The sequence below is a fragment of the Mytilus galloprovincialis genome, chromosome 1 (genome assembly GCF_965363235.1).
Source record: "Mytilus galloprovincialis chromosome 1, xbMytGall1.hap1.1, whole genome shotgun sequence".
In the NCBI taxonomy this organism is placed as follows: Eukaryota; Metazoa; Mollusca; class Bivalvia; order Mytilida; family Mytilidae; genus Mytilus; species Mytilus galloprovincialis.
The window spans coordinates 94,431,231-94,451,890 of NC_134838.1; the positions used below are offsets into that span (position 1 = coordinate 94,431,231).

Genomic DNA, 20,660 nt, shown 5'->3' on the forward strand with positions numbered 1-20,660 from the left:
AAGCAAATGAAAACCATCAACATCAAGGAACAGGTGATGGGAAACGATGGACACTTCAGATCTGGCGTAACGAGAACTTACATAGGACACAAAACATGACCCATTGTTAAACTGTATCCAATTGCAGTGAATGGAAAAACTCTATTAATTACTTTTAAACTGAAAAAAACACAAGACAGACTTCATCAAAAAGAGAAGCATCAGTGTCTAGGTGTTACTGATATTAATCTACAGTAGAAGTTTTATAAAAATCTGACAAGAGTTGTTCCTGTGAGAGCAATTACCTGGTACAAGGCCATTTTCATATATTTCATTTTTTGAAGGAGCATAACTTTTTTTTAAATAAAATGATTTGCTGAGCGCAGCCTGATACAACTACAGAGGTTGAACCCTGAACAGTTGGGGCAATTTTGGACACTGTATTCAAGTTTGATACTGTCTGAATTTGGATTGTGAACAGATTTTTGACATAACATAGGTTTCTGACACAAATAAATGTCGTCAAAGATCTTAAAAGTAATTTTCGCAATACTGTGCAATTGAAGATTTCTTTTTCAAACTTTTCAAAAAATATGAATTCCACATATTCTAAATACAAAATCTCCACAACTAATGTTTTTGACCCCTCCTCTTCCCTTGGAGAAATTACCCCTATACTCAATTCCAGCCTTCCCTTTGTGGTATGGAACCTTGTGGTACAATTTCAGAGCGATCCATACACATACACACAAGTTATTGTCAGGAAAATGAACTTTTTGTTCCTAATTTCTAAACTGTTGATACTACAACCCCCAAAATCTATCTCAAATTTCCTTTTGTGGTAGTCCGCCTTATTGTAAAATTTCATTGAAATCCATTCACTTTAACTTAAGTTGTTGACCAGAAACCAAATGTGTCTTCTGACAACAACGACACCACAGACGACATCATAGCATTATAAGAACAATAAAAATTTGGCAGTTGTATGAAAATCAATTAATCCCCCATTTTAGAACTTGTTAAAGATATTGTTGGTATTAACCTATTGTATAAGTTTAATAAAAATCTGGCCAGAATTGTAGCCATGAGAGCGCCAACAAGACCTGACAGACGACCAGTATAACCATGTCCCCTGCAACATACTATGCAGGGGACAAATAGCAGTCTGTTCACCATTGCTTATATGGAAATATTTTGATGGAGGAATTAAATAATTTTGATCATGCCAAGCTGTGAATGCAGATTATTTTCACGGTGAAAGTTCCTCCATTGTTAATTTTTTTTCATCCATGGACTTTACATCCTTATATCTTATATCTGAAAGATGTCATTGTTTTTGATAGTTGTATAAGAGCAAAAAGGCTGGCCTTATCAAAATTCTATTTTATGCATCCAAGTTGCTTTTTTGATGTAAGCTCATAAGTACACAAAAAAATCATGATATATCTTTTTTTATATACATGTATAATCAAAGGAATAGTATTTATAAACTGTTCATTTCCATCTTTACACACAAAACAAAATCTGTTCAAATTTTCATCTTTTTATTTTTATTTGTTTACTGTCAAACTTCAAAATAAATCTATCACAACAGGACAAGATGGTCCACTGAAATAGCACTAAAATGTCCTCAGTTTATTACAATGCAGATGCACCAGAGATAATTTCTATCAACTCTCTTGTAATTACTGCCTGTCTGGTTCTGTTGAAGGTCATAGTCAGCTTTTCAATCATTTCACCTATTAATGAATATAGAAATACTTTTTAACAGTATATATACAAATAAGCATGAAATACAATACAATAAAGTGTCCATTGATATTTGAAATTAGTTCTTTTATATTTGAATCCTTGTATAACTGGTTCCAACAGGAATGATATTTTTTTACTTAGTCCAAATAAAAATATATCATTGGCAGGGCTTTCCTTTGAAGCCGGTAGCCGGTGGAAATCCGCCGTTTGCGGTGGCTTCAAGTGCCGGCTTCTTCACTGACAAAAATATAAATTTAAAAAGAAATAAATATCTTTTTCAAATGTTTACAGGCAGCCAAGAGACGTATTGTCGTGGTCACGATAAACAAGGAATGAAAAGTCAGTGTTTACCGTGGGCTAAATATAGTTCACATGAATTCAGGTCACTGATTGGTTGTCTATTTAAAGTCAGAATGTATCGTTTCTTTTTAAAGATAACCAGAGAGACGTTCCGGTGGTCATTGAAGGATAACAATAGAGAAGTTCCGATGGTTATTAACTCGTGGGCTTTTTTAAAGCTTATAAAACGTAAAGACAATCAGATAGGATGAAATTCTTATGCTATGGAATAATATCAGTCAAATTAAAGAAAGTGTAGTAGGTCATATTGTTCAGAATCTGGAAAACAGTATCTTTTGAAGTTCATTTTTCAAAGCCTACGTGGTGTTCAGAGAATCAAGGTCAAAAACGAAAGTACAATACTGTCGACTCGGCCTAAAATATCAAACATTCCAAAATGATTTATGTATCCGACTTATTGAACAGTTTACAAAAAATAAAGAGAAAATCAGAGGATATATCAATTTTCTGTCAATGCTTGAGAAATAATTGTATGATTAAAAATACGTGTAACAGTCTATAGAGAGAAAAGGGGGGTCATTTGTTTACAAATGCACGTAGTTATGCAAAATAAATCAATCAAGATTTCTATCAAACCAGATTATTATATAAATAAAACTCCTTTAAAAGTAAATGAATTTTAAGCATAAGGTTATAAGAATAAAAAAACTACTGTGGATTCATTTATTTTCGTGGGTATCAATTTTCGTGGACAGAGAAAAAAAGACGTTTCGTGGTATACGTAAATTCGTGGATCGCTGATTACAACAACAAAAAAATAGATACATAATTCTTGGATTTCTTTTTGATTTAGGAGATCATATAACCTCCTTAGTTTGATCAATAATAAAACAAAACAAAAAAGAAGGAATTTATTGAAAAAGTTGTGAATGGTCATTCTAGGTTAAAGTGTTCATTGATAACTTCGATTACAATAATGGACAGAGACAACTAATTATTTGTTGTTTTACAATTTATAAATTCTTGTCTAAATTCTATAAGGCATTCAAAACTTTATGATTGAAAGCTCATTTCCCTTATCACGATATAATAAACAGTGATATAAGTATAAGGTGTGAAAATAAATGTTCCTGTCATAAACAATATTACCTACGGGCAATATCCCCGTACTTAATCCTATTGATTTTTAATCACTGGTAAACCAAACTATGACACGGTAATTAACAACTTGCAGTTATTTTCCATGAACAGTTTTAATCAATTTTAAAAAGTAAATTATCACTGATATTCGATATATTTATTATAGATTTAATCAAAATACTTGTATCTTCTTTCAATAAAGAACATGTGTTATGTTACAATGTTTATCGCTGGTCAACACTATACTAGAACTGCATAACATAACCGGAAATAAACAACCGACTCCATACACATTTCTAGGGATTATTCTTCATCGAATTCTTAAATTCGTGGTTCACTGTGACCCACGAAACCCACGAAAATTGGTATACCACGAATAAAAATGAATCCGCAGTATAACATAAAAAAACTAGAGGCTCTAAAGAGCCTGTGTCGCTCACCTTGGTCTATGTGAATATTAAACAAAGGAAGCAGATAGATTCATGACAAAATTGTGTTTTGGTGATGGTGATGTGTTTGTACATCTTACTTTACTGAACATTCTTGCTACTTACAATTATCTCTATCTATAATGAACTTGGCCCAGTAGTTTCAGTGGAAAATGTTAGTTAAAATTTACAAATTTTATGAAAATTGTTAAAAATTGACTGTAAAGGACAATAACTCCTTAGGGGTCAATTGACCATTTCCGTCATGTTGACTTATTTGTAAATCTTACTTTGCTTAACATTATTGATGTTTACAGTTTAATCTATCTATAATAATATTCAAGATAATAACCAAAAACAGCAAAATTTCCTTAAAATTACCAATTCAGGGGCAGCAACCCAACAACAGGTTGTCAGATTCATCTGAAAATTTCAGGGCAGATAGATCTTGACCTGATAAACAATTTAACCCCATGTCAAATTTGCTCTAAAGGCTGCGGTTTCAGAGTTATAAGCCAAAATCTACATTTCACCCCTATGTTCTATTTTTAGCCATGGCGGCCATCTTGGTTGGTTGGCCAGTTCACCGGACACATTTTTTTAACTAGATACCCCAATGATGATTGTGGTCAAGTTTGGTTTAATTTGGCCCAGCAGTTTCAGAGGAGAAGATTTTTGTAAAAGATGACCAAGATTTACGAAAAATGGTTAAAAATTGACTATAAAGGGCAATAACTCCTAAAGGGGTCAACAGACCATTTTGGTCTTGTTGACTTATTTGTAGATCTTACTTTACTGAACATTTTTGCTGTTTACAGTTTACCTCTATCTATGATAATATTCAAGATAATAACCAAAAACAGCAAAATTTCCTTAAAATTACCATTTCAGGGGCAGTAACCCAACAACGGAATGTCCGATTCATCTGAAAATTTCAGGGCAGATAGATCTTGACCTGATGAACAATATTACCCCATGTCAGATTTGCTCTAAATGCTTTGGTTTTTGAGTTATAAGCCAAAAACTGCATTTTACCCCTATGTTCTATTTTTAGCCATGGCGGCCATCTTGGTTGGTTGGCCGGGTCACCGGACACAATTTTTAAACTAGATACCCTAATAATGATTGTGGCCAAGTTTGGTAAAAATTGGCCCAGTAGTTTCAGAGGAGAAGATTTTTGTAAAAGCTAACGACGGACGACGACGACGACGACGACGACGGACGACGGACGACGGACGCCGGACGCCGGACGCCGGACGCCAAGTGATGAGAAAAGCTCACTTGGCCCTTTGGGCCAGGTGAGCTAAAAATGAAATTTCTTTGAGATTTTTTTTCTCTCTTTAATTTCATACATAAAAAATGGTCATTTGAAAGATGAAATTAGATGTCAGGAGATTGTGAGAATGCAGGATTTTGCTCTATTTATGCCAGAGCTTCTGGGGGCCGCTCAAGGACCCCCAGACCCCCTGCCGTAAGGCACCAAGCTTACAGCTTAGTGGGCGTCCAGCTTCATCGAAGGCATGTTACAGCCGCCTATAATTTTAATTGAACCTTCTACTTCAATTTCAAGGGAAAGCCCTGAATTGGTTTCAGTTACCCGACCCTCCCTAGTTTAAACCCGCGACCATTTCTCAAAAATAATTTTTCAAACGATCAAATTTTAAGGATTGTGAATTTAAATTATTAAATTCATAGATTTCTGTCATCTGAATTTCCATCAGAAGTATCCTTTATGGCTAAATTGCATGATTCATAACAGAATGTCACAAAATTAACTCAAAATGCAACACAACTGTTTATTTTACTACCAAAAAACAAAAAAACATGTAAAATGGCAAACTTCTGGTATTGGCATGTATAATACCGGAATCAATTTTGGTAAACATACGATTTTTTTCCGGATTTTGACAATTTAAAAATAAATTTAAAATAAAATAAAATTGCTGACCTACTGACCCTATTTTTTAAAAGTATGTAACTGGAACCACACATATATTTTTATTTGGCCTTAATTTTGGTTTTGTAACTTCCAAACCATGTGTTGAAATCTGATACTAAAGTTTTGAGTGTTCATTCCTCATCTCGACAGGGTGATTTAGAGTTTCAGATATGGAAAGGTGGCATTATCAATTGTTTAGCGCTGTTTATTGATCTCGACAGGGTGATTTAGAGTTTCAGATATGGTATGGTGGCATTATCAATTGTTTAGCGCTGTTTATTGATCTCGACAGGGTGATTTAGAGTTTCAGATATGGTAAGGTGGCATTATCAATTGTTTAGCGCTGTTTATTGATCTCAAAAGGTCTTTCCTGGTTTGTTTTTTATATTGCTATCTTGAATTGATACACCTCCCATCTTGTTATTACTTAATAACATGATAATTCACTTCATGCTAACCTGGTAAATTCCTCAATAAACATAGGATAATGATTCCAATTAAAAACATTTACCCATAATGTTTAGTTAGGGAGCTACCATTTGATTTTTATGGGGGGGCTAGGATGAAAAATTTTGTCCTGCATTTTTTTTTAGCTGTAATCTCTGTCCTGCCTTTTTATTTTTCACTCTGTTCGGTCCTGCCTTTTTTTTTTTAGTTTATCCTGACTTTTTTTTACCTAAATTGTCGTCCTGACTTTTTTTTTTTTGCAAGTGTCTCATCCTGCCTTTTTTTTTTACTCAAAACTCCTGTCCTGCCTATTTTTTTCAAATTTCATCCTAGCCCCCCCATAAAAATCAAATGGTAGCTCCCTTATTTAGAAATAAACAAATCAACTATTAAACTTATTTTCAGATTTTGAATTATTTGACCTGTCACTTTCATACTAATATGTTTAAAATTGACACAAGACTTACCAGCATTCTTGCTGGCTCCGTCCATGGCTGTCATTCTAGAGCTTTGTTCACTTGTAGCAGATTCTTTCATAGCAAAGTAAACCAAACTAGCTAACTGGAACTCATTATAATTAGTGACAGTTTCATCATCTACACTGTCATACACTGAAAATTGTTCTGATTTCATAATGGATTCTTTAAGATGAATCTGCTGCTCAGTTGTTTTATATGAAACCACACTCCTGTAATAGATAAGACATCATTTGTACCCTCTGTGTATATTTACAAGTGAGAGTTCAGAAAAATAGTTGGTCTCCCTTTGAATCAACATAAACATCACTTTTATTATGTACAGCCTGTTGCTTTAATTCATCCTACATTATTACTCTGCCTTCCTCCACCAATAAAAACTGACCCCCACAAAATAGCACAATAGTGTTGAAAGTTGCATTAAATACAAATTAATCAATCATTTAAAACAATCATTATTGTTTTATTGAATATTTAAAATAATCATTATTGTTTAAATATTCAGATTGGCAATAGCAAATACATTAATTAAAAATTTGAATTCAACAATATAACTTTCCTCAAAGCCCCCCTCTTGACTGCTACATGTATATATATAACATGTGATGCTTTTTCAGATTTATAGTCACTCATCAATTTTTTTTTTTTTAAATACTTTATATATTCTAACATATAATAGCCATGTAGGAAATTTTTGTCACATTTTAAATCTGTCAGCAGGCTTTATGTGAACATGCTATACTGTTTGATGCAGTTTCAGGTTTACCACTAATCAATTTTCTGTTTACTGAATACTTATAAATTTTAACATAGCATTCATGCATGAAAATTTGGTAACTCCCAATTAAATACACGGTAACCAAAGCTAATAAAAACAATTGGTTGGAAGACAGTTGTTGTTTAACTGTTCACCTGAATGTATAGGAACTTTAGAAATTAACTCTTTTTAAAGTTGTTTTTCAGTCTAGCTTGTTTGCTACCAAGTTATTTTAACCAAATATCTCCAGGATTTTAAAACAATATTAACTGATTAACATAAACATTTTTTTAGTGACAATAATGGTTTATAAGCTTAAGTGAGGATTTGCAAAGGAGCAGAACTTGATGAACCCCAAAAAAATCCAAATAGATATAGGAAGATGTGGTGTGAGTGCCAATGAGACAACTCTCCATACAAATAACAATTTAAAAAGTAAACCATTATAGGTTAAAGTACGGCAAATTATTTTAGTTACATTACCTTTTTAATTCTTTTAAGGTTTTACAAGAATAATTATAATGAACATTGAAAAGAACTACTACATTTTGAGGCTACTTGACATCTGACAATGTAAAAAAAACCTCAAAACTTCATAACAGGTAAAGATAAATACTTACTTGAATACATTATAAAACATCCTGGCGTTATCAAATTTATAATCAGAATCTAGAATATTTTGCGCTACACGAGTGGCATCTCCAAATGTTGGTGATTTCTTTCCAATATCATTAAATGACATGAGTATGTTCTTTGCATATAGTCTGAAAAGTAAGACACAAGTCATTCAAATAGTGTTGAATAGTTAGTCAGAAAGTTATCCCCATTTCACAAATTATTCTATCACATAAAAATTTTATTACAATTGTTTTTCAGAATATCAGCTAATAATTTCCTAATATCTTCAATGATATAATTCTGATGAATTGTATACTTGTTTTCCAAAAACCTGTGATTCTATTAAACAGAGAGAGTATTGTAAATGTAAACCTGATAATCCTGCCAAGAAATTGAAATAATGATCATAAATTTACATCTACCAGTAGTTGTATTGTATGTGGGTTTTTTTAGGTTTCTGTCATAATGTATTATACACCGTTACATATCTCATTTTATTAATAATACAAATAGTCCCTACATCCCTTTGACAGACAAGTTGTTAATTGTGCTGAACTAACAGAGATAAGACTAAGTGCAGGTACATTCTGCCTAAATAATAATAAATACCTGGATAACATTGCCTTGGACTTGTCACCAATGAGTACAAGTTTAGTGTCAGCGGTGTTTTCCATCTCATTCATAATGGCTTTAATAGCTTTACACACATTGGAGTGTACACCACCACACAAACCTCTGTCTGATGTTACTGCCACTAGAAGCTGATTAGGTGAAGTATTGTCACCTTTTATCTCAGCCTGCTCATAAAATGCTGGAAATAAACAACAATAGACAAGTGTCAACAAAGTGAATTACCCAACAAGTATGTTATCCATTAATATCCACTATAAATTAACACTAAATTTGTATTAACAAGACATTAAATTAATAAATTACTTTATAAAAACATTATCAACTTTTTTTAATCATATACAAATTGTAAAATTTCAAATGCATCACACAATATACATTTGTAAAGCTGTTGGATTTCTGAAAAGCGAAAAAGCCTGGTAACAGATATTAAATTATATATTTGCCCTTCACATGTCTTACAAACCTTATTGTTTATACTATGTTACATGTTATTTGTAACACAATAATAATTTGTCCTCATAGTCCCTTTGGTCTGACAAATCTAATTATGTAAACCCTGATATTTTAGCTTACCTTTAGCTCCTAGTCCATATGGCCTGGCAACTTTAAGATCCCTCTCAGCTCTGGCATATTTAGCTGCTGACACCATCTTCATGGATTTGGTGATCTTTTGGATATTTGTAACAGACTTCAACCGAACACGAACTACAAAATGTAAATATGGCTTTATTCACTTAAGCAAAGTCTGGAAGACATCTATTTTTACAAGATAAATAATTTATCATGCGTGTGGATGCTCTTGAAATACCTTTAAATTATCCTCCTTTTTTTAAATAATCAAGTCTTGTGTCTTACATTATACATGTACAACTGTTTCAAAACAAAACTGATAATTAATTAACAGAAAATAATAAAATACCAGGTGGACGTCAGATAATGTAGCATTCAAAATTTGTAGAAAACATTATAATTTTGTTAAATCAGTTGCTGAAGTGAAACAATGTTTTAATTGAAGAATGTGAAATCTACAGTGTTAAAGGAAACATTAAGCTCAAGGCAAATGAAGAATGGTTGTTACTCTTAACATATGCTTAATATGTTTCAATAAATGACGTGGTAATAGAGTGAGGTACATGTACCACAGGAATGCCTCAATTATGATGTAGTAATAAGAATGTATTGCTAACTTAAAATGCCCCAAAAAGGGAAAATAGGATTTCAAACATCGAAAAAAAATCTTTTCTGCTTTTAGCTACACATGTATCAATAAGCACATACATGACATGTGCCATCTTTTTTTTGTAGAATTGACTGTGTCCTGATTAAAGAATTGTTATGTCAAAATGCAAAATTGAAATGAAATATCAGTGATAAGAAAAATATTCCAACTTACTTTCCTTTAATGTTGCCATCCCACGCACTTGCGCGCTAAAATAGAAAAAAAAATTGTGATTAAACTAATAACAAAAATAATCATACAAATAACTAGAGGCTCTTAAGAGTCTGTGTTGCTCATCTTGGTATATGTGCATATCAAACAAATTACACAGATGTAAATGTATTCATTACAAAATTGTGTTTTGGTGATGGTTATGTGTTCATAGATCTTACTTTACTGAACATTCTTGCTACTTACAATTTTCTCAATCTATAATAAACTTGGCCCTTTCGTTACAGAGAAAAATATTTTGTAAAAATTTACAAAAATTTACCAAATTAATGAAAATTTATAAAAATTGACTATAAAGGGCAATTACTCCTTAAGTAGTCAACTGACCATTTTGGTCATGTTGACTTATTTGTAGATCTTACTTTGCTAAACATTATTGCTGTTTACAGAACTTTTATCTCTATCTACATGTATAATAGTATTCAAGATAATAACCAAAAATTACCAAACCAGTTTTCCAATTCATCTAAAAATTTCAGGGCAGACAGATATTGACTTAATAAACAATTTAACCCCTTAGTCAGATTTGCTCTAAATACTTTAAATTTCGTTTCAGAGTTATAAGCCAAAATCTACATTTTACCCCTATGTTCTATTGTAAGCCATGGGGCCATCTTAGTTGGTCGGGCAGGTCACCGCACACATTTTTAAAACTAGAACCCTAATAATGATTGTGGCTAAGTTTGATTAAATTTGGCCCAGTAGTTTCAGAGAAGATTTTTGAAGAAGATTACAAAATTTACGAAAAATTGGTAAAAAATGACTATAAAGGGCAATAACTCCTTAAGGAGTCAACTGACCATTTTGGTCATGTTGACTTATTTGTAGATCTTACTTTGCTGAACATTATTGCTGATTACAGATTAAATCTATCTATAATAATATTCAAGGTAATAATAACCAATAACAGCAAAATTTCCTTAAAATTACCAATTCAGGCCTTTTTTCAGGGCAGCAACCCAACAACTGGTTGTCTGATTCATCTGAAAATTTCAGGGCAGATAAATGTTGGCTTAATAAACAATTTTACCCATGTCAGATTAGCGCTAAATGCTTTGGTTTCAGAGTTATAAGCAAAAATCTACATTTTACCCCTACATGTATGTTCTATTTTTATACATCGCGGCCATCTTGGTTGGTTGGCTGGGTCACAGGACACATTTTTAAAACTAGTTACCCCAATGATGATTGTGGGCAAGTTTGGTTAAATTTGGCCCAGTAGTTTCAGAGGAGATTTTTGTAAAAGTTAACGATGACGGACGCCAAGTGATGAGAAAAGCTCACTTGGCCCTTTGGGCCAGGTGAGCTAAAGTTGCTTAAGGGTTCCATAGACAACAGCAAAAGTATACGATACCCTGAGTTCTGTGGTGGAAAAAATTAATAAAAATTTTATTCTAAACACTATCTTTTGATTGTACATGTAAGAATTGAAGCTTCTGTCTAAGTTTTGTAAAAATCCAGGATTATGAATCTACATTGTAATAAATGTTTTAAAAACTTTAACTGCAGACTGTACGGAATGTTAACTGGAAGAAAAACTAAGTCCATTTATAAGTAAAATACGGATAAACAGGAAATATTTTTTTACAAAATTTCCCTCCAGATAATAGGTTTTGATCTAAACAAGCTTCTGTTCAAGTTTGGTAAAAATCCAGGAGTTTTAGAAAGTTGTTATTTTGTTTAAAACTGTAACCACAGATAGAGTGGATTTAATGTTAACTGGCAGAAAAACTAAGTCCATTTATAAGTAAAATACTGATAAACAAGATTTTTCTTTTTTACAAAATTTTCTTCTGGATACTTTCTTATGAATCTGTGTCTGTTGGCTCTAATATCTGTTCACCCAGGGTCCATTCACCCTGATTTTCTTTTTTTTATTGTTGTCTAGTTGTATATTAGATCACGTTCATTATTTAAACAGCGTATGTTACAGTTTTTGGAAAAATTCGCAAAATATTTGTATTACTGCAACCAAATATTTTCTTTTGATTTGCATAGTACCATTAGTACAATATTGGAATACAACGTATTTATCTTTATTGATATTTTTTACAATTTTAATATTCCAGTCAGTCAATATACATGATATATGCAGTATAATCAGGGTTCTCACTAGGAATTTTTCATGGTGAGTCCTGGGACTCATCACTTTTAGAAATGGTGAGTCCCAAAAGATTTTGATGAGTCCAGGATGCAATGTATTTTTTTTGTGTCATAATATAATGAAATGTGACGAAATACAACTTAAACCATGCGTGTCGGGTTGGTAGATTTTATTAAATCAAGAAAAAATATGACCTCTAAATAGTTATTGTTCAAAATTTATACATGTAACAGACTTCTTTCTGGGTCTATATCATATCCATTAAAAAGATCAGGGCAATAGGTAGGGTTTTAGTTTTTTTTTTTTTTTATATGAATGGACTATTTAATAATAAACCCAGTTAAAGAATTTGTCTTGTCATTTTTAGTTACATAAATTTATTAAAATTACAAAAAAATCAAAAATAAAAAAAAATACAAATTAACCCCTTCCCCTCTACCCCCGTTTCCCAATTAAATTAGTGTAGATTGAATTTATACACCAAGTGTAACTACTTTCATGGCACTACCATATCAGCTGTTTATTTTAAATGTCTATAAATATCCAGACAGAGTTGTCTGTTACTTAGGTGTTTCCCCAAGTATTTTTCCCGCCTAAAATGATCATGTGACATATTTGTAAACAAAACAAACCATGTGGTCAAGCAATTCATTTATTTTCTGGATTATTCTGCTTTTTATAATTTAGTTTGGATTTATACTCACTTCATTTAAGGTACAGTCAAGCATTTGTATTTAAAAAATAGTTTGGAAAGAATTTTTACTTTTCAATTTAAGAAATGTCTCATGATCGCCGTTCATTGGCTTGTTCAACCATGCAGACAATGTAAATTATGTAAATTATAAATATATCGTTAATGTAGCAATCGGAGATTAGACGGAGATCAGCGGAATATAACGACTGACATTATTCGGGTTACTGTCAAAAATATTAATCTACGCATCACATCGATGTTTTGACGTCGACTTCCGGTTTAGTTTCTTGTCAAAACAACATTAATCTTCTAAAAACGATGTTTCTGGGACTCAGGGGATACAATCAGGACGCGTCCCAGGGACTCACGGGTTTAAAAAATGATGCGTCCAGCTCGATTTCCATGCGTCCAGGACGCGTATACGCGTCTTAACGAGAACCCTGATAATAACAAATGAACTTATCAATACTCATCATAATTTTCACTACATACACCATTGTTTTTATTCATTTCAAGCTGACTTAGTTTATCAAAACAAAATGTTGTTATTATTATTAATCCACCAAAGGCAGTTATTTCAATACAACAATCTGAGTCAGAAATATATTATTAAGATCAATTTTAAGGCCAAAATAAAAAACATGTTTGTTTCCCCTCGCCCCGACCGGGTCAAAAATAAGCCCCTGAGTCAAAAAATTATTTGCCCAAAAAAATCGGATTTTTTTTTATTCCCGAAAATAATTCGTTTCCATTCCGACATTGGTTCCGATATTACCGGAAGTCTTCCCGGAACTCTCTGGAGTTATCTATCAATTTAGCGGTATGTATCGAGGGTAAACTGTCTGCTTGAAGAAAGAAGGGCGACAAGATCGCATTGTCGTCTTCTGTACGAATTAAGTACGAGGACGCGTCAAAGGTGTTACCCATCGTGGTAAATAGATTATACAGCTTTTCAAAAAGGTGCACATGGAACGACGTGTTGAACGATTTAACTACAGATGATGGTCACAACATAGATAAATAAGATGAAGTGACAGTTTCTGTGTCTGATAAGATGGCTAACGGTGTGACTTTTGAGCCCGATTTTGCTGATGAAATAAGAGTTGTTCATGGTTTTGACAAGAGACTCAAATACGTCCAATTTGACATTATAAGGGACGCACCACCTTCAAATGACAAAAACAATAATCAGACTAATAGTAATGCACAAAATGCATTTGACGTCCTAATGAGAAAAGCTAATACTCAGGCGAACTCGAAAGTGCCTTCCAAACTTGATGAAACAGCACCAAGATTTACTGGTAAGTATGTTAAAATTATTTAAGGTAAGAATTTTCTTTATTTTCTTGAAGGCTTGAGATGATGTATGGTTCATGTCATTATAAATTAACCTGCCCAACACCAACTCAATTTCTATCTACATCCCAAACTTTTGGCCTGGAAAATGGTGTGGGAACGGCTGAAATGGTAACTTCTTAGGTGGAATGCTGTCGATATTTTTTACAGGTGTGGACTTTGTCATTTTTTATACCCCGCCACACGTAGTGGCGAGGTATTATGTGATACCCTCCGAAAATTTTTTAGGTGTAAAGGGGAAATATTATATATACCAAACATGATGGTGATTAATTTTTTAGCTCATCTATGTGGGCTATTGCTATTCACTGTATATCTGTCTTTGTCGTAAACTTACCTTTGAAAAGTTTACGACGAAGATGGACATATAGTAAATAGCAATAGCCCACATAGATGAGCTAAAAAATTAATCACTATCATGTTTGGTATATAATATTTCCCCTTTACACCTACAAATTTTTCGGAGGGTATCACATAATACCTCGCCACTACATGTGGCGGGGTTTAAAAAATGACAAAATCCACACCTGTAAAAAATTTCGGCAGCATTCCGCCTAGGAAGTTACCATTTCAGCCCCTCCTACACCATTTTCCAGGCCAAAAGTTTGGGATGTAGATAGAAATTGAGTTGGTGTGGGGCAGGTTAATTTATAATGACATGAACCGTACACCATCTCAAGCCTTCAAGAAAACAAAGAAAGTTCTTACCTTAAATAATTTTAACATACTTACCAGTAAATCTTGGTGCTGTTTCATCAAGTTTGGAAGGCACTTTCGAGTTTTAGCTTTTCTCATTAGGACGTCAAATGCATTTTGTGCATTACTATTACCAAAAGGATTGATAATCTAAATAAATACACTCAAATTGAGCACTTACAACTGATAAGTGGCCTCCAGTGGACAAGTCAAACCATCCATGATATCCAGTTGGAAAAAAAAAAATGACCTGCCTGCCTGGTCTGTTTACAAAGAGTAGACCCGAGGGAGGGGAAACAGACATTCTTTTAAATGTGGCCTAATACCCTTAGGCTTATACAATTATTTTTAAATAAAAATAGAAGTGATCATTGACGAACAAACTTAAGGTGAACAGACCAAGGGCGAACATGTTATCAGGGTGAACAGACCAGATACCCTATCTTATGATCATAAACAAGCTTCTGTCCAATGCAAGTTTGGTAAAAATCAAAGATATTTTAAGAACGTTATTAAATATTAAAATTTCTAAAAATTTAACAACAAAGTGAATATTTGTAGACGACGCAAAGGATGGATTGTAGGATTGCTATGTCTTACTGTTGTGACAAAGTCACAGGCTTAAAAATAGTTGCAGAACGTCGTAGGAAGGCATCCAAGAAAAAAATTAAGGTTCATCATAACCTTTTAAGCTAAAATGGTTGTATTTACACCACAAAATTTACTCAAGTACAGAGAAACCTGTGCACCTGTGAAAGTTTTAAAGCATGGCTGGATCTAGATAATCAAATTTTAAATGCATTTTATAGTTCAGAAAATTATAAACTTTTCTGGATTTTGATATTCATTTTGAAACTCGTGTGTTTGTTTATTTTGCTATCTTCTGCAGACTGGAAAGAAAGGCACCTAAAAATCCAGGAAAGTAATTCATTTTCTAAAACCAGTGGTGGATCCAGGGGGGGTTCTGGAGGTTGGAACCCCCCTTTTTTTTGGCCGATCAATGCATTTGAATGGGAGCATATAGTTGGAACCCCCCCCCTTTTATTCTGGGTTGGGAACCCCCCTTTTTTAAAATGGCTGGATCCGCGCCTGAAAACATAGACCTGGTAGGGGGTCTCATTGGGGGGGGTTCTGATCCCGGATCCCGCTTACTGTTTTGTCAGATTCCTGTATCCCGCCTACACTATGTACATAAGCAATTCTCATTTTTTTTGTCATTTCCTTGGTCCCGCTAGACCTCATTTCCTGTTTTCACGACACAATAATTTGACTTTCACGTGTCACGCTGACAAAAAATCAGCAATCCTGTGTCACACTTAGACCCCAACGAGACCCACTTGGTCCAACTTTTATATACCTAGGTCCTGCCATGCCTTAAAACTTTCCTAGATGCATCAGTTTACCTGTACTCGTAGTAGATTTTTAGGTGTAAAAATGGCCATATTTTTCAATTCCTTCAAATGAACCTTAAAGTAGCCTTGTAAGTCTTCATAATATTTGGACTAATGGCAATGATGCTACCGAGTACTGAATTCAGGCACGCTTTAATGTCAATTCGTCTCATATAACTCATTGAAGATCTTAGATTTTGAAAGCTGAACTGTGCGACAGTAAACTAAAGTATTCTTTTGAAAATCAATGCATACAACTAGCTAGTCCAAATAATTATAACGTCTTGAAAAGCTATTATATTTTTTTTATTTGATACCTTACATCGACGCAGAAAGGTGTCAAAGCAAAAATTTAAAATAGCCTTCAAAGACTGTCATAATTATTTGGACTAAAAACTAGCAAGACCGATTTATTTTTGTCAACTTTGACAGAGGTCACAAAGCCGGTTAGATTGCTGTTGAAAAACAACAAGTACCACATGAGAGCGGCTTCTTCCTGTTTTTCTTAAGATTAAATGACTTATTATTTTAGGAATTATTTGGTTTAATTTGTATTGCACTAACCATTGTGGGATAAATTGTGTTGTTCGGGAGAACATGATGATTGTTTGATGGAACTTCTCCCAAAGCGAGGCACTGTGCGGAAGCTATTTAAGGGAGACAACTCCATATAAATTAACAACTATCAGCTTTTGAAAATGCTTGTCTCAATGTATAATAATAATAATAATAATATAAATAATGATAATAATAATAATTATAAATTCTTTATTTAAAGAGAGTAATTCAACTGAGTCCCTCAAACAAAATACATGTCTACAGTTAACATTCGTACTTTCAAACATTTAAATACAATATATATTACAATATTTATTACTAGTACCATGGACTTTTTATACTAAGTCCTGTTATATAGTACATACATAATTCAATCATTCAAACATACAAATGACAACAAATGGCAATTATTGATAAAATTATGGTTAAATTTTCTTATTCTTACAACCACAGAAAGAAAACTAACTATTAGACTTGCATAGAATTTTTAAGAAAATGAGTATAACAATGTTTCTTTATTTTGAGTGGTAAATTATTAATCTAATGCAAATAATAGAACATAAGACACGAGAAAACAGTGCATTTCTTAAGACAGTAACAGAAAAAAAAAACACCTGCGCCTTCTAATTAATATTTTTACAAAATTATATCACAATTATCGAAATCCGATCATATTTTGCATTGTTTTGTATAACTTTCAAAATGTTTCAAATAAATAAGATGTCGTCCAAATAATCATGCATATATCCCACTGGATTCCAACACGTAATTGTCTCCATCAGAAACTCAGACATGCTCAGTTCACATCACAATCTAAGTGGCCCTCTTCAAAAAAATGTCCTGAAAAGATCTGCTCGATTTAAATCAACTTGCAAAAAACCTCTGCACAAATCAAGGGTAGAAAACCATAAATTCCATAAAAGCTTCAAAGGAATCATTTATCCTGAAAAAGAGATAAACATCATCCACAACTATCAATTCACCTTTCCAGAATCTATCAGAGGACTAAGGGTAATCTCATTATTCGTACACCAAAATGAAAATAACGTTACGTCATTGGTTGAACTTCTATTGTTTATTACGTTTTAAACCAATCACAACGTTTTGAAGTACGCTTTTGGAAATGATTACCCAGAATACATTTGATTCTAAAACGGTGAAATTATAGTCAACACTAAACATATACGACCATAGTTTTTTTTAAAGCACAACTCCTGTTAAACAAGGGCGATCTGATGTCTTGATCACATCAGTCACCAATATTTAAACAATATGTTATATTCAACTAATTTCGTAGATGGTCAGGGTTACGCCTGGTTACCGTTGGCCCGCATGATCAAACCAGGCAAATCACCTGTATTTGTGTGGTATTTATGATGATGGTTCCCCCTAGATCTTTATCAGTTTCGGAAAAATTTCCCTGATGTTTAAGAATCAGATCTCGAAGCTGTCTTTCTTAATTACGAAAATATCTCTAAAGCAAGTTTTGTATATCTAAGTCTGATATAAATTATGTTTGGTCTTAAATATTCCGAGCACCTGTCCCGCATTGTCCCTTGTGGACAGTTTTTATACTTTTTACCAGGAATTCAGAAGACTGATCGACACTTGATCACAAGTTTTATCAAAGTTCGACCAATCAAACGATTGACCATTCTGATGTTTTACAATCCATAAGAAGTGTCTCATTATTTGTCAATTTAGAATGCATGCATATCTCGTGAGAAATAACATTTCCATCACAGGTGGATTATTAGTCGTTTCTGAAGCAACAATATTATATTACTCAATAGAACCATAAAAATAGGAATGCCCACAGAGTAGCAAGTTCTTTGCTACAACATTGATCCCACAATCATTATCTTGGGTAATTAATCAAAGATTTGTATAATCTATAATTTTGTAATACTGTACAAATCCTTGGATAGATATAACAATAATACATTCGACGCGAGTCTCAGCCACAACAGCTTCTAATTGAAACTAAGAAAGTGTTCCAAATTTTCATGTAGGAATCGTTAGAATATTAATAATAGCTTTCATTTAAAAAAAACAATGCCATACATCAATAGAAACTTCTCTTCTATTTATTTGTATGATTATATAGGTCTACTCGTTATAGAGTAGTTCTTGTCTAGTAGCAATTATGGCTATTGCATTTGAAAGCAATACATGACCATGCAGGTAACAGACATTAAATGAATTTCGATATATTGATGATGTTCTTTTCCTTAAAAATCCAAAGTTTCTGTTTGATATCCACCAGAACTAGAAAGAAAAGAAACAACATACAAGGCTTCCTTCACTTCATTTTTAAACTTCTATACTATTAAACGAGAAGACCTCATTTTGGGTGTCGCTTCTCTTCCTTCCACAATAAATCAATCATCATGCCTCTGTGTCCTATAGGTAACATGCATAGTCGCATTTGTCATCCATTCTTATGATTAATCAGATTGAGTTATTTTGGGAGAAAAACGACAAAACAGGAGTCCGGATATGATTCCGTCATCGGACTGACTTTTAGTCATAGATAAGACTTCCGGTTTTAAAAATGCACAAATACAACCAATCGTATGATAGATAACAAAAATGAAAAATAAATAAGCCAATCAGAGCGTTCTCCATATCATGGTGTTTAGATCGTAAGAACCACAACTATTATACCTCCTTATAAAGGACAATTATTTTTCGCGTTTATCTACATGTAAACTACGATTATACTACTTTGATATATAGATACTCTCTACATGTATTCTGTCTACTGTTTTCTTTTAAATGTTTACTATTCAAGGGGTCATACCAGTTGTATATATATTAAAATAAGTAAAACATTTGACACATGTCACTTAACAACCAATCGTATGATGGATAACAAAAATGGAAAAAAATAAGCCATTCAGAGCGTTCTTAATATCATGGTGTTTAGATCGCAAGAATCACAACTATTATTTCTCCTTAGAGAGGACAATTATTTTTCGCGTTTCATATCATGGTGTTTAGATCGCAAGAACCACAACTATTATACCTCCTTAGAGAAGACAATTGTTTTTCGCGTTTATATATCTACATGTAAACTACGATTATACTACTTTAATATATAGAGACTGTCTGTATTCTGTCAGGGACTTTCTATGTTAGTATGTTAGTATGTTAGTATGTTAGTATGCTAGTATGTTAGTATGTTAGTATGTTAGTATGTTAGTATAGAAAGTCGGCCCTGATTCTGTCTACTGTTTTCTTTGAAATTTTTACTATTTAAGGGGTCATACCACTTGCATATATATTAAAATAAGTAAAACATGCTCAACTTCATCTATAACTACCTCCACCAAAAACTTTCACCTGAAGCGGGACAGACACGGACGGACGAACGAACGAACTAACGGATGTACAGACTAGAAACAATAATGCCCATAAATGGGGCATAACAATTAATTGTTGAAAGGGAAAATAGTGATTTGGCAAAAATGAAAGTAAGGTAGAGATTAGAAGTAGGCAGGACCTTTTTCGGGGCGTCGGGATCGGGTGTTTTTAAGCTCGGGATTTGGGGATTGATCCTTACGGGATCCGGGAATATATTTTTCGATTTCGGGATTTCGGGATATGCATTTCTTTAAATTCTGCATCTCGGGATTTCATAGTTTTAAGCCCGGGATTTCGGGATCAGGACCCGTCCGAACACCCCTCAAATTAGCCTTAGTCATTTATACATGATTCATATCCTACCATTGGCATGTTAATAAGGCTCTCAAAAGAAAAAGAAAACACTGATGGATTGTCCTAGATGTATATTTTATTAGACTAATAATGGTCTATATATAAGCAGTTACATTTATTTCATGTTTGAAACGGTGCAAATTGTTAATTTGACTTGACTTTTACCAAAAGAAGCATTGTAGCAAAGGAGAATAATTGTGGTCTGAGGCCAGACACACGAAA

The 20,660-nt window shown here is 33.1% G+C and overlaps 1 protein-coding gene across 1 annotated transcript; it reads right to left on the minus strand.

Moving 5' to 3' along the window:
• Nucleotides 1-1,506: 1,506 nt before the first annotated feature.
• On the minus strand, nucleotides 1,507-16,827 carry LOC143045472 (ATP synthase subunit gamma, mitochondrial-like). Its single transcript, XM_076217999.1, has 7 exons — nucleotides 16,725-16,827; nucleotides 9,863-9,897; nucleotides 9,043-9,174; nucleotides 8,446-8,647; nucleotides 7,839-7,982; nucleotides 6,453-6,673; nucleotides 1,507-1,718 (listed from the first exon to the last, which is right to left on the minus strand). The coding sequence occupies exons 1-7, from the start codon at nucleotides 16,757-16,759 to the stop codon at nucleotides 1,618-1,620; spliced, it is 870 nt and encodes a 289-aa protein (XP_076074114.1). The 5' UTR covers nucleotides 16,760-16,827; the 3' UTR covers nucleotides 1,507-1,617.
• Between the last annotated feature and the right edge of the window lie 3,833 nt (nucleotides 16,828-20,660).

Excerpts from the sequence above, each read along its gene's own strand:
- LOC143045472 (XM_076217999.1), bottom strand. The coding sequence starts at position 16,759 with ATGTTCTCCCGAACAACACAATTTATCCCACAATG. Across the intron at positions 9,898-16,724 it reads ACACAATTTATCCCACAATG|CGCGCAAGTGCGTGGGATGG; the intron begins GTTAGTGCAATA and ends TTTCTATTTTAG. Across the intron at positions 9,175-9,862 it reads GATGGCAACATTAAAGGAAA|TTCGTGTTCGGTTGAAGTCT; the intron begins GTAAGTTGGAAT and ends TACATTTTGTAG.